The 15,051-nt window shown below is 40.3% G+C and overlaps 1 protein-coding gene across 1 annotated transcript in view; it reads right to left on the bottom strand.

Annotated features, from left to right (window-relative positions):
- Nucleotides 1-6,905: 6,905 nt before the first annotated feature.
- Nucleotides 6,906-15,051, bottom strand: part of casp10 (caspase 10, apoptosis-related cysteine peptidase) — a 28,973-nt gene continuing 20,827 nt past the window's right edge. The window contains exon 12 of the mRNA XM_052148740.1: nt 6,906-7,633. Coding sequence (XP_052004700.1) covers nt 7,477-7,633 — 157 coding nt within the window. The 3' untranslated portion in view covers nt 6,906-7,476. The remainder of the gene's footprint in view (nt 7,634-15,051) is intronic.

The raw sequence follows: 15,051 nt of genomic DNA, 5'->3' as shown, positions 1-15,051 counted from the left end.
AAGAAACAGTATGCAGCAGCAGACAACCAAGGATCTGACCAGAGCAAAATCACAAACAAATGTAAATGAGCCATTCCACCGAAAGGGTGACATTTGCCTGTTGTAACTTTAAAAAAATGTAACTAATTTTTTATCTTTTTTCAACACTGAATCTAATAACACATATTTCACTATTCAAAATGTATATTGGTCAATCTCAGGTAACTTTATTTCATTTTTTACAAGGTTTCAAAGTGGGAGATGGATGCATTTTTCTCAGTCCTGTTACCAAAAATCGTGTCTTTTAAAAACCATGTTTAAAACAAATTCAACTAATTTCTTTGTTTTCCTCTCACAAAACTGTTTATTTTAAATACATGGTAGGTTGCATGTTTAAATAATTGACATTTGTCACAAAAAAATCACTATATATGCACACAAGGTGTATTAAAAAAAAAATGCAAAGCCATTTTTTAATTTTAAAGGAGACCCAAACCTTACATTTATAAATGTTTTTATCATGTAATTAATTAAACTATTGGATAAATGATGAACGTAACACAATTGAGAAAATCAGTGGTTTAATTTCATTTTTTAGAGAAAAACAATTTAATAACAGGAATGAAAATTCCGTAACAGGAATGAACGTGTGGGGAATGAATGCCCCAAGTGAAGGAGTTCAAGTACCTCGGGGTCTTGTTCACGAGTGAGGGGACAATGGAGCAGGAGGTTGGCCGGAGAATTGGGGCAGCGGGGGCGGTATTGCACTCACTCTATCGCACCGTTGTCACGAAAAGAGAGCTGAGCCGAAAGGCAAAGCTCTCGATCTACCGGTCAATTTTTGTTCCTACCCTCACCCATGGTCATGAAGGCTGGGTCATGACCGAAAGAACTAGGTCGCGAGTACAAGCGACCGAAATGGGCTTCCTCAGAAGGGTGGTGGGCTTCTCCCTTAGAGATAGGGTGAGGAGCTCAGTCATCCGTGAGGAGCTCGGAGTAGAGCCGCCCTCCGCCACAAAACACGTTCAGTTGCAAAAACTACATCCAACAGTGTTTTAGCTAGAATTGCGCTAAATTAAATAACACAAACTTGCCTGGCCCTTTCTAAAAAGTATTTAGTTTGGCCCAGACTTCGCTCTCGATTTCCATGTGACGACCTGTGACTGGCCTCGGGGGTGGGATAATACACACAATGTCCTCAAACAAGTACCAAAGGATGTCTTCACGGGCTGGCCAGAAAAAACGGTTGACCCCAATCTTTTGCATACAACGGACCTCAACATGTGTTTCACTTGTATCAGTGATGACACCAGGGAAAAGATCACCATCGTACTTCAGCACACACCATTTGCCAACAACCTCAAGACTTTGCCACTGAACTTCTGTCTCTGTGGGGGCCATGGGAGCTGTCTGCTGATTGCTAAACTCGAAATGCTTTGCATTCAAGCACCCACAGTTCAGATTTTGTGTTGTCGTGCACAAGCAGCTGACGTCCCTGTATATCAATTCTCCATGGGCTAGGGACACTACCTGATGGATCCTCATAATGGACGGAACTGGTGGCACATCATTGGGCATCTCTGAAACTGCACTATCAACTCCTTCCTCGCTGACAAAAAACAACTGGATTTTTGTGTTTGTCTCTTTCAACACAGCAAACAGCTCTGCAGCATCCGGAATATCTCTTCCTTGGCTGACTAGATTGTCAGCCCTCCTCTTCAGGGCCCCTCCCACACCATCCGGGGCATCCTTCCCGTGGCTCGCCTTGAAAAAGTTCCACGTCCCGGCAGTGAATCCCCGCTTGAACAGCTCAGTACAAAACAAGAATAAATTACCTCGTTGTTTGTACTGAGTGCAGGGGACATCGCTGTAAAAATGGACAGTGTAATAATCAAGCACTGGTGACATGTGATTTGTTATTGACAAATGCACCTCGTAAATTTTCTGAAACTGGCGTGTTTGTTAATGACATTAGTGATCATTGTATGATTGCTGCAGTTAGAAATGCAAAAATTCCAAAATCCAGGCCTCGATGCATTGAGAAACGTGATATGAAACATTTCTCCTTACTAGGTTTTTTACATGATTTATTTTATTTTAATTGGGACTGCATTAGGCTTATTCATGATGTTGAAATAGCCTGGAAATACTTTCATGATGGATTTTTGCAACTTATTAATAAACATGCTCCTATGCGTAAGTTTAGATTCAAGGGATGAGATAACCCTTGGTTTTCGACGGAGCTTAGCAAACTTCTTCATGAGAGGGATGTGGCTTGGGCAAAGGCTAGAAATTCTGGGGTGGAGGCCAATAGGATTCATTTTAGACGACTACGAAAGCAGTTTACAGCAGCTGTCCGTCATGCTAAATCTGAATACTATCTAGCGGCCACTACAGACAATCTAAATAACCCTAGGACTTTTTGGAAGTCTATCCAGTCAATTTCGTTAACTAAATCTCATAATGAACTGCCTCCCCATATCATTAGGGACGATATTATTATCTCGGAAAGATCGGCAATGCTAGAATGTTTTAATGAACATTTTGTTGCATCTGTTTCTTTGTTTGACCAATCTCTATCTACAAAAACCTCCACTTCTGATGGTAATGCTGCGGGAAGATGTCGTGTTGGCCAGCCTTTTTCTTTTACCTTTGCCACGTTTTCAATCGATGATGTGCATAAAGCCTTAATGTCATTGGACATCAAAAAGCCTGCTGGCTCAGATTGTTTAGAGCCATATATTAAAAATTGCTGCAGATTTTATTGCTGAACCGCTCACGTATATTTTTAATTTGTCCTTGGTTCAGAATGTAATGCCATCAATTTGGAAATCTGCTTATGTCCTCCCCTTATTAAAGGGAGGAGATCCTACATTGCTAAACAACTAAAAGCTTATCTCCAACTTGTCTGTGTTGTCAAAGGTCTTAGAACGACTAGTAGGTGAACAACTGAAAGAATTCCTGAGCGTTAATAATATCCTATCAGAGTTTCAGTCAGGTTTCCGAAAGGAACATTGTACCATCTCTGCTTCATTGAAGGTGGTGAATGACATCATTGAGGCACTGGACAGCAAAAAGATGTGTGCAGCTCTTTTCATCGATCTTTCTAAAGCTTTTGATACGGTGAACCATTATATTTTAAAACAGAGACTGCTCAACATTGGTCTTTCTGAGAAGGCAGTTGGCTGGTTTGAAAATTATCTCTCAGATAGGACTCAGTGCGTCACTTTTGACAGTATTTCTTCAGGTTTCTTACAAGTTGTATCAGGGGTTCCTCAGGGTTCGGTGCTGGGCCCACTTTTATTTACCATTTATGTAAATGATCTTGGTTCAAATGTCCATAATGCTCTGTTTCATTTTTATGCTGACGACACAATTATTTACAGTTGTGGAGAAACCCTTCACCAGACTTTTCAGTACCTGCAGGATGCCTTTGATGTTGTACAATCTTGGCTTTTTGACTCGAAGCTTGTGTTGAATGCAAATAAAACAAAGACGGTCTTGTTCTCAAATAATAGGAACTCCACAGCTATCCCTCCAAACATTGTAACCCTGCAGGGAAATCTAATACAGCGTGTGGCAGAGTATAAGTACTTAGGGCTTTTACTTGATGAACATTTGACTTTTAAGGCTCATATCCAAAATTTATCCCGGAAACTAAGGTTAAAGCTTGGGTTCTATTTTAGGAATAGGGCCTGCTTTTATCTTGTAACAAGGAAGAAATTGGTCGAGGCTACTTTTCTGTCTCTTATGGATTATGGTGATTTTTTTATATATGCACGCCTGGAATAAATATTTGCACCAACTGGATTCAGTTTATCATGGCGCACTGAGATTCATTACAGGGTGCAAACCCTTTACACATTGTTGCACTCTGTATGATCTGGTCCAGTGGCCCTCCCTTGCTCAGCGCAGGCTAACCCGGTGGCGATTGTTTATATATAAATCCATTATTGGGACATTGCCCCCTTATTTATGTAGGCTTATGTCCTTCAAGCCCAGCATTCGCTCTCTGCGGTCTAATGATAATCTCCACATGATTGTGCCTAGGGCTCGAACAGCGTTAGGGAAGCAAGCATTTAGAATTTCTGCTCCATCAGCGTGGAACCTATTACAGAATTACTTAAAACTTGATAACTTGGTCTCCTTTGGTCACTTTAAGAGGCTAGTAAAGTATCGGGAAGCAGGCACAATGGGCACCTGTCCCTGCTTCCCAAATTAGGATAAGTCTATTGTATTGTAATTTGTTACATTGTATCTCTAACTGTTGTAAGGCCATTGTATTTATTTTTATTTTTTTTAAGCATGGCTGTTTTGTATTGTTAATGTATTATGTTTTGCATGTTTATTGTATATTTTGTATTTTATGTGAAACTTTTATTGCGGCCTTCTTGGCCAGGGCTCCTTCGTAAAAGAGACTTGTTCTCAAAGGATTTCCCTGGTTAAATAAGGGTTAAATAAATAAAAAAATTTAAGGTTCCATTTGTTCACATTAATTATGAAGACCGTTTCACATGGGACGCAGTAAGTGCAAGTGTCTGGTTCATTTTCAATTAGAGGCACACGGAAAGAGGCAAATCACAGGCAGTTTTGCTAGTGTTGTGCAGGCGGCGCGCAAGCGGTGCTCCTACACCCAAAATCCTGAAGCTTTCACGTGCACGGCTCTTCATGACAGACGCCGTGAGAGATAAAAAGATTTGATCTTTTTCTGAGCAGCTGCGGCAGCCGTGTCCGGCTTAGCCAATAAGTGAAAGCTTTATTCATAGCCAATCATACAAAATTTTAACTGACCAACTAATGATTTTATTTAACTACTATCCACCTTATTCCTTGGGGTCTTACTGGAGAAGAGGAAATGGGATACATTTTCGGCGGAAGACTTTTGTACTACATTTGTAATGTAGGCAGCGGTCATTTAGACCCTGTTTTCAGCTGGTATTTGGATGTGATGCCGATGACAAGTGATCTGCACTATATACAGGTGTAAATACCTTTTGTGATCGAATCACAAAAAACACATATGAGGTAGTCAAAAAGGCATTTGAAATGCTGTAAACACTGTCCAGCATGCAGCGAAGTGCCACTCCTTATCTGTCAATCAACCGGTGCACTAAATCAAGAGATTAAACTGTTCATGACTCTGGTAATAACTGTCAGGAAATAACTGTCAGATTGGAAAAATAGCTTACTGTAGAGGGATTAATGGAATGGAGGAGGTGAGAACCGGCTTGAGAATGTAAGTAATATATTAATACAAAACTTAAACAAAAAGACAAACACACAAATGTGTCGGACAGCTGTCCGTAAATCTCTCTTTCTGTCCCACTGTTCCAGTCAGCTTTTATCCCTCCCTGAGGCTTGATTAGCGTGATTAGGGGCCGAGTGTGCAGAATCACGACACTGCCCCGCCCTCCGCCCTGACACACTTACATACAGTATACATGTACAAGACCTTTACGGATCTTCTTCAGTGTCTTTGTGTGCACTTACAGTAGATGAAATCAATTTGTATTTATATATATATATATACATTTTTTATTATTTAAAAATAACTATGTATAATTTCATCATTATATATTGAATTATTGTTATATGAGGGGCTTTCTCAGCAAATATTTGTATAAGCGATTAAATGTGATTAATTGTGATTAATTAATCGGGACCCCATGTAATTAATTCAATTATAAATTTTAATCGATTGACAGCTCTATTAATATATATTAATATAAGTATACATATGATATTCTTTGCACCCTTCTAATTAACATTACTTGTATTTGAACATCATATTTACAGGCAAATTGGCATTTTTTTTGTGCAAAGAATTGTGTGTTGTGAGTGCCTACGAAGGATACACCTCATGCATCCTCAGAATTCCCGTGAAAGAAGATTGCATTTGAAGGCTGCATTCGGAGTGTCCTAAATGCAGCCTTCCAAACGAGACACAGCCAATGTCCACTGTCGGCCATCTTTGGAACGCTCTTGGGAGGATATTTGCAGGCATGCCAGTGCAGCTCCTCTCTCTTTGAATGGGGGAGCAACTAAATCTAAAAAATGGTTGGTTAAGATTACGATCAAAGAACATACATTTTACCGGTCAAAAGTTTTGAAACACTTGACTGAAATGTTTCTCATGATCTTAAAAATCTTTTGATCTGAAGGCGTATGCTTAAATGTTTGAAATTAGTTCTGTAGACAAAAATATAATTGTGCCACCATATGCATTTACTTCATAATAAAAAAATTATGGTTGATCAATTAAATTGATTACTTGGACCAAATAATAAAAAAAAGCCCCCAACATAGATGGGAACTTCTTCAATACTGTTTAAAAAGCATCCCAGGGTGAAACCTCAAGAAGTTGCTTGAGAAAATGTCAAGAGTACATGTCTGCAAATTCTAGGCAAAGGTGACTACTTTGAAGATGGTAAAATATAACACAGTTTTGATTCATTTTGGATTTTGTTTAGTCACAACATAATTCCCATAAATTCCCATTTATGTTATTCCATAGTTTTGATGACTTTACTATTATTCTAAAATGTGATTTTTTTTTTTTTTTTTTAATACATTATAATAAAGAATGAGTGTTTCAAAACATTGACCGGTAGTGTATTTCAAATCAGCAATAAAATGAGCTAATATTGTAATCTTAAATTTTGTTTCTTTACCTCATATTATGCTAAAACACAAGTTTCCCATCTAGTATAGCTAATGCACATGCTTGACAGGCGATGTCTGAAAGTGGCGCTCCACTTTCTCCCATTCATTTAAATAGAAGTGTCCCATCTCTGTAGACGTTTCAGACGTCTCATCCAGGTTCTGCGAGCCGTCTCTCCTGTTTCTTGGCTCACTGTGCGATCTCTACAACTCAGCTAATAAAATCATTTCAACTCAAATGAATGTTTCATGTGCATTTATTTATTTGGAAAGTAGTCTAGTCATAGGCTGAACATTGAGGAGTCAGACGGTCATTACAAAGTAAACCCCAACAGAACTGATTTCAGATTTTCAGTGATTTATTTCTTCTCAAATTACATAATTTCAAATCCATATTTTATTTCCATGTATTTGTTTATTTATTTGGATAATAGCCTTGTAATAAGTGGAATAATGTACAGTCAGTCTGTGTTTATTGCACAATGAACCTTCAGGGTGATACAAGAGATGACCGCTTCGCATCGGAGTCCTGATCACCCTGTGGGGGTTTATTGTGTGATAACAACCAGCTGACTGTACATTATCCCTTACATAACTACATTAGTTAACATAATTAACAATTAACAATACTTTAATAAATGCAACAAAAACTGTGTAAACTACCATATAGGCATACAGTACTGTCTGTCTTCTTTTCCCTGACTTTAAACACATAAATCAAACAATTACAATCATCATCAGAACATGTAAACATTTTTAGCACATCCTGGTGTTTGTGAGAGTACATACACACACACTAGTACACTGTATGAGTCAAGAGTGGAGTGCAGCATGGCATTATTGAAGGGGTGGACAGGTTTTTGGCACAGGGAAAACAACTCTCTTTGTGAGGGTGAACTCTGGTTGTGGCATCTGCTTTTTCACGTCATATTTGCATGTCTTTCTGCTCACATCAAAGTTCACCTTAGTCAGAATGGACAGCAGATCATAACCCCTACATGCACAGAAAAATACACAAATCAGGCTAGTTACGTCATACCTACCAACACTCCGGATTTACAATTTCTCCCAATAAACTCACGATTTTCCACACCCACACTTTGCTTAAGTATGAATTGATGCGAATGATGATCAAATCTATACAGGACCAGATTTGTTTCATCAGATGGCGTCACGGCGAAACCTTTCCAGATCGTTAATTTAAAGATGATATAAGTTGGAATCTTTCATATGGTGGGTAACCTCTTAAAAGTCATCTGAAAAGTCAACACATTGTGCTGAAACTGTGGATTTTTTTATTTAAAAACACAAGTTCAATAAAATGTACAAAATTACACAGACGTAATGAATGTACAAATACAATCACTGAATCATAAATACAACAAGTACAGCAGAATTACCAAATAAATAATTAAAATAAAGTAAATAACAAAAGAATGGTAAAATACATACCAACACAGATGTATTCATAAATATGATAAAGATAAATAATAGAAGAAATAACCCCTTCTGGGATTAAAATGCTTCTTAGAAAAAAAATATTTTCTCTGCTTTCTTTACACTTGTTAGATCCTCCAGCCCGGACAGACTGCTCCTCCCCCTCTTTTTTCCCCCTCTAATCTTTTTTTTCTATGGGGGGTAAACCACCATGTGAGTTCCTCAGTGATGTGGATACCGAGGAACTTGAAGCTGTGACTCTCTCCACCGGTGCTCCATTAATGGAGGCTGTGTTTTTCTGTCTTTCCTCCTGAAGTCCACTACAAGCTCCTTGGTCTTACTGACGTGTAGGCTGTTTCATCATTGTCAGTGATCAGACCTACCACCATCAAGCTATGTGTTGCCACACAGTCATGTGTGTATAGGGAATACAGGAGTGGGCTGAGAACACAGCCCTGCGGGGCTCCAGTGTTGAGGGTCAGTGATGGGGAGATGTTGCTGCCCATTCTAACCACCTGACGTCTGCCTGACAGGAAATCCAGGATCCAGCTGCACAGCGAGCTGTTTAAGCCCAGAGTTTCTCATCAAGCTTGGAGGGCACTATGGTGTTGAATGCTGAGCTGTAATCTACAAACAACATTCTCACATATGTGTTCCTTTTTTCCAGATGGGAGAGAGCAGTGTGTAGTGTAGATGCAATGGCATCATCAGTGGAGCGGTTGTTGCGGTAGGCAAACTGCAATGGGTCTAGTGAGGTGGGCAGCACAGAGCAGATGTGATCTCTGATTAACCTCTCAAAGCATTTGCTGATGGTGGGGGTCAAAGCAACAGGACGCCAGTCATTTAAGCAAGTGATATTGAGTTTCTTTGGTACAGGCTCAATGATCGACATTTTAAAGCATGTGGGGACTAGGACAGGGACGGGTTGAAAATGTCCGTAAAAACACCAACCAGTTGGTGTGCGCACGCTCTGATGACACGACCCGGAATGCCATCTGAACCTGTGGCTTTTCGGATATTCACACATTGGAAGGATTGTGTTACGTCTGCCACAGAGACGGAGGGTGAACTAACCTCTGTAGCTTCGGCTGTGGGAGCTCTCTCTGGGCAGTGTTGTTTCCCTCAAACGAGCATAAAAATATTAAGCCGGCAGAGTTTTTATTTCCTTTGAAGTCTGTGATGATATCAGTTTCCTGCCACATACTTCTAGAGTCGGTGTTGAACTGTCCTTCATTCTTGTCCCTGACCTGGCGTTTGGCTGCTCAGATAGTTTTGCGGAGGGCGAATACCAGGAAAAAGTTATCTAATAATATTTGCTTGCAATAATTTTTGATTCGTAAGGGTACACGATTCAAAACTTCAATTCACACTGAATGCTCCAGCCAGACTTATTTACTCTATGAAACTCCTGATGTTGAAATAACAATGCAAAAATCATTCCAAAATCAGTCCTCATTTCCTGTTTAATTAATCAATTGCACGATCATGCAGAACATCTCAGGTTTTTAAATCCATAAGGATCTCTTTCTCATTGGCTATGAGGTAGTGACGGCTGACTCGTCAGCTAGATCTCGTGCTCTTCGCTTTCAAATTACGTAAATCACTTGAAGCGTGATTGCGTCACTCAAGGCCAGCTAGAAGGCCTCGATTGGGACATATCCTAAAGACCACACTCAACAAGAACAAATAAATCAATCTGATTTGCTGATGATTCTGACAATCTGACATTAAATACCTATTCATTTGAACTGTTGATGGATTCTGTAGAAAATGTGAAGGCTTAACGGGGTGGAGATCAAACTCACAAGCTGCTTCGGAAAGCGCTCGGCTTTGGCATGAGATTTGTGAAACAGTTGTCACACTTTGTTTGTAAGGATCAATAAATCAATTCTGATTGGTTAAACTATTCGTTGTTTGCTCTTCGTTTTTAGATGAATTAGGAGTGAAAATAAATAGGCAAAAAGGTGAATGAGAATGAAAGGATGAAAAAATATTGATTTATTTTATATGTTAGGCCAGCAGAGAAGGCTTTGCTGGCCCTGAGAATTCATCACTGATAGTAACCATGGATTTGTTTTACTATAGTAATATTGTTGTAATAATGACTGTAGTAACCATGGTTTATTTTGTGGTTATTATGGTTTTACTACAAATTGCTATATTTATACTACTGAAAATGTATTTACTACAAAATAATGGTTGAATAATTGTTGCTACAGTAAAACCATGGTTAATTTTTGTGGCAGGGCGGAGGGCGGGGCCGGGTCGTGATCCTACACACCTGGTCCTGTATTAGGCTAATTAAGCCACCGTGAGGGATAAAGGTTGACTGCGGGGGATCGTGCGGGAGAGAGAGATCGTTTACGGACATGTCCGTCATGTGTTTATGTTGTCTTTTAAGTTTATCATTAAACCATTATTTATATCGTCAAGCCGGTTCTCGCCTCCTCCTTTCCATTGATCCCTTTACAATTTTCATTAGGTAATGTCACCCTATACATGTGAAGTTTACATACACTTATGTTGAAGTCATTAAAACTAATTTTTAACCACTCCACATCTTTCATATTAACAAACTATTGTTTTGGCAAGTCGTTTAGGACATCTACTTTGTACATGACACAAGTAATTTTTCCAACAATTGTTTACAGACAGATTGTTTCACTTTTAATTGTCTATATCACAATTCCAGTGGGTCAGAAGTTTACATACACAAGTGAACTGTGCCTTTAAGCAGCTTGGAAAATTCCAGAAAATGATGTCAAGCATAATTTAGCTTCTTGTAGGCTAATTGGAGTAAATTGGAGGTGTACCTGTGGATGTATTTTAAGACCTACCTTCAGTTTCAGTGCCTCTTTACTCGACATCATGGGAAAATCTAAAGAAATCAGCCAAGACCTCAGAATTGTTTTTGGTGGACCTCCACAAGTCTGGTTCATATTTGGGATCAATGTCCAAACACCTGAAAGTACCACGTTCATCTGTACAAACAATTGTACACAACTATAGACACCATGGGACCATTCTGTCTCCTAGAGATGAACATAGTTTAGTGTGAAAAGTGTCAATCAGTCCCAGAACAACAGCGAAGGACCTTGTGAAGATTCTGGAGGAAACAGGAAGACAAGTATCTATATCCACAGTAAAAAGAGTCCTTTATCGATATAATCTGAAAGGCTCCTCAGCAAAGAAGAAGCCACTGCTCCAAAATCGCCATAAAAAAGCCAGACTACAGTTTGCTTGTGCACATGAGGACAAAGATCTTTTTGGAAAATGTCCTCTGGTCTGATGAAACAAAAATTTAACTGTTTGGCCATAATGACCATCATTATGTTTGAAGGAAAAAGGCTTGCAAGAAGAACACCATCCCAACCATGAAGCATGGGGGTGGCTGCATCATGTTGTGGGGGTGCTTTGTTGCAGGAGGGACTGGTGCAGTTCACAAAATAGATGGTATCATGAGGAAGGAAAATTATGTGAATATATTGAAGGAACATCTCAAGACATCAGACAGGAAGTTAAAGATCGGTCACAAATGGGTCTTCCAAATGGACAATGACCCCAAGCATACCTCCAAAGTTGTGGCAAAATGGCTTAAGGACAACAAAGTCAAGATATTGAAGTGGCCATCACAAAGTCCTGACCTCAATCTGATAGAAAATTTGTGGCCAGAACTGAAAAAGAGTGTGCGAGCAAGGAGGCCTACAAACCTGACTCAGTTACACCAGTTCTGTCTGGAGGAATGGGCCAAAATTCTAGAAACTTAATTTGAGAAGCTTGTGGAAGACTACCCAAAACATTTGAACCAAGTTAAACAATTTAAAGGCAATGCTACCAAATACTAACAAAGTGTATGTAAACTTCTGACCCACTGGGAATGTGATGAAAGAAATAAAAGTTGAAATAAATCATTCTCTCTCTACTATTATTCTGACATTTCACATTCTTAAAATAAAGTAGTGATCCTAACTGACCTAAGACAGGGAATGTTTTCTACAATGAAATGTCAGAAATTTAACTGAGTTAAAATATATTTGGCTAAGGTGTACGTAAACTTCAACTGTAACAATCAGGAGATACTACTGAATTCTGCAATCAGAACTAAATAAAATAATCTGTTTGTTTAATATAAATGTTATTTTTATTTTTAAAATATGTTCAATGCACACACACACACACACACACACAAAACGTTAACTTAAAAATGTGTTGCATTTAGAAATATCTAAATTAACTGATATTTTTAGTCAAAAGTATTATTTAATATCTGAATCTGAAACATAACTCTGAATCAACCTGAATACATTAGGGCTAGTTGAAGTAGAAATAGCTCTTTAAAGGAATAGTTTATAGATCCAAGATGGTGGTGCGGTAGCACGCAGCGGCCGGTCCGGATCCAAAATGGTGCTATTTTTGTTAGTTAGCCCAACTTTTATGGCACACGGACATCGGAGCAACCGGTGTTCGTGTTTACCATCGCCAGACACTACTAAAATATTAGATTCATGCAACAACCAAGCTGCATGATGATCTGCAAGAGAAGCTATGCGACCTCGGCTTGCTGCGGAGGCCAGGCCTCCAGTCCTCGTCGTCTGATGCCGGTGACCGGGGGAGACCGGGGCGCATGTGGCAGGGCATCCAGGGCATCACAAACTACAGGACAACATCAGTTGCCTGTGACAAAGATGCCTCACTTCCAAATGCGCTGAACGACTTCTACACTCGTTTTGAGGCGCAGAACAACGTGGTGGCGAGGAAGACCATACCCTCCTCCCAATGACCAGGTGCTCTGTCTTACCATGGCTGATGTGAGAAAAACTCTACACAGAGTCAACCCACAGAATGCTGCTGGACCAGACAACATTCCTGGCAGAGTACTTAGAGGATGTGCAGACCAGCTAGCAAATGTTCTTACCGACATCTTCAACATCTCTCTGAGCAGCACCGTCGTTCCAAGTGCTTCAAGGCCATCACCATCATCCCCATGCCAAAGAAGTCTTCAGTGTCTTGCCTCAACGATTACCGTCCCATCGCACTCACACCCATCAAGTGCTTCGAGAGGCTCGTCATGAGGCACATTAAGACCCAGCTGCCCCCCTCACTAGAGCCACTGCTGTTCGTGTATCGTCACACCACCCGCCATCTGGCCCTCACCCACCTAGATAACAAGGACTCATACGTTCGAATGCTGTTCATAGACTTCAGTTCAGCATTCAACACAATCATTCCTCATCATCTGATTGGAAAGCTGAACCTGCAGGGCCTGGACACCTCCCTCTGCAACTGGATCCTGGACTTCCTGACTGGGAGACCTCAGTCAGTCCAGATGGTTAACAGCATCTCCACCACCACCACACTGAGCACTGGGGCCCTCCAGGGCTGTGTGCTCAGTCCACTGCTGAGTCAGCATGATGAGAACGACGAGTCAGCATACAGAGAGGAGGTGCAGTGGCTAACAGACTGGTGTAGACCCAAGTCCTGTCTCTGAATGTGGACAAAACAAAAGAGATGATTGTTCACATAGTGAACACTCTCCGCTGAACATCGATGGCTCCTCTTTGGAGATCATCAAGAGCACCAGATTTCTTGATGTTCACCTGGCAGAGAACCTCAGCTGGTCCCGCAACATCAGCTCTATTACCAAGAAAACCCAGCAGCGTCTCTGCTTTCTTCGAAGTCTGAGGAAAGCACATCTCCCACCCCCCATCCTCACTACATTCTATAGAGGGACTACTGAGAGCATCCTGAGCAGCTGCATCACTGCCTGGTTTGGGACTTGCACCTTTTCGGACCGCAAAGCCCTGCAGAGAATAGTGAGGACAGCTGAGAAGATCATTGGGGTCTCTCTTTCCTCCATCAAAGACATTTACATAAAACGCTGCATCCGCAAAGCAACCAGCATTGTGGATGACCCCACACACCCCTCACACAAACTCTTCACCCTCCTGCCATCTGGCAAGAGGTACCGAAGAATTCGGGCCCTCGCGGCCAGACTGTGTAACAGCTTCTTCCCCCAAGCATCAGACTCCTCAATACTCAGAGACTGGTCTGACACACACACACACACACACACACACACACCAGTATACCATCGAACTTTTGCACATGTCCAGAGTTGCAGTTTAATTCATTGTCACTTATACCTGGCTGCTACCTCAATAACTGCTATGTCCATAGAACACTATTTCATAGTATGTTATGTTTACATTTAGCATTTTAGAAAGTGTCATCTTTTTGCACTACTCGATTACAAATGTGTACTGGTCGGCGCTGCACTGTCTCCCACTGTGCCTATTGTCCTCTTCATTTTTGTAATTTATTGTACTGTCCTGTACTTTTTGCACATGTTTGCACGTGCACTTTAAATAGAAATATTATTTAGTCTGTATAGTCTCATGTGGCTCTGTGTTTGTTCTATGTTGTTTTATGTAGCACCATGGTCCTGGAGGAACGTTGTCTCGTTTCGCTGTGTACTCTGCTAACTGTAGGGTTAGGGTTAGGGTTAGGTTGGGTTGAACGACAATAAATCTACTTGACTTGACTTCACCCAAAAATTCAAATTCTCTCATGATTTACTCACCCTCATGCCATGCCAGGACCCAGGTGTCCATGATGTTCTTTCTTCTGCTGAACACAAACAAAGGTTTTTAGAAGAATATTTCAGCTCGGTAGGTCCTCACAATGCAAATGACTGGGTGTCAAACATTTGAAGCTCCAAAATGCACATAAATTCCTCTAAACATTCCATAAAGTAATCTATATAATTCCAGTGGTTAAATCCATATTTTCTGAAGTGATATAATAAGTGTGGTTGAGGAACCAATATTTATACCAATACCAATACTATATTTCGGTACTTCTTCATTGTTTTTGGTGATTTGCATTCTTTGTGCATATTGCCCCCTACTGGGCAGGAAGTAGAATTTATGGTAAAACCGACTTAATTATTGATCTGTTTCTCACCCACACTTATAA

This window comes from Xyrauchen texanus, chromosome 18, assembly GCF_025860055.1.
Source record: "Xyrauchen texanus isolate HMW12.3.18 chromosome 18, RBS_HiC_50CHRs, whole genome shotgun sequence".
Lineage (NCBI taxonomy): Eukaryota > Metazoa > Chordata > Actinopteri > Cypriniformes > Catostomidae > Xyrauchen > Xyrauchen texanus.
This window is presented reverse-complemented; position numbering and strand designations above follow the sequence as displayed.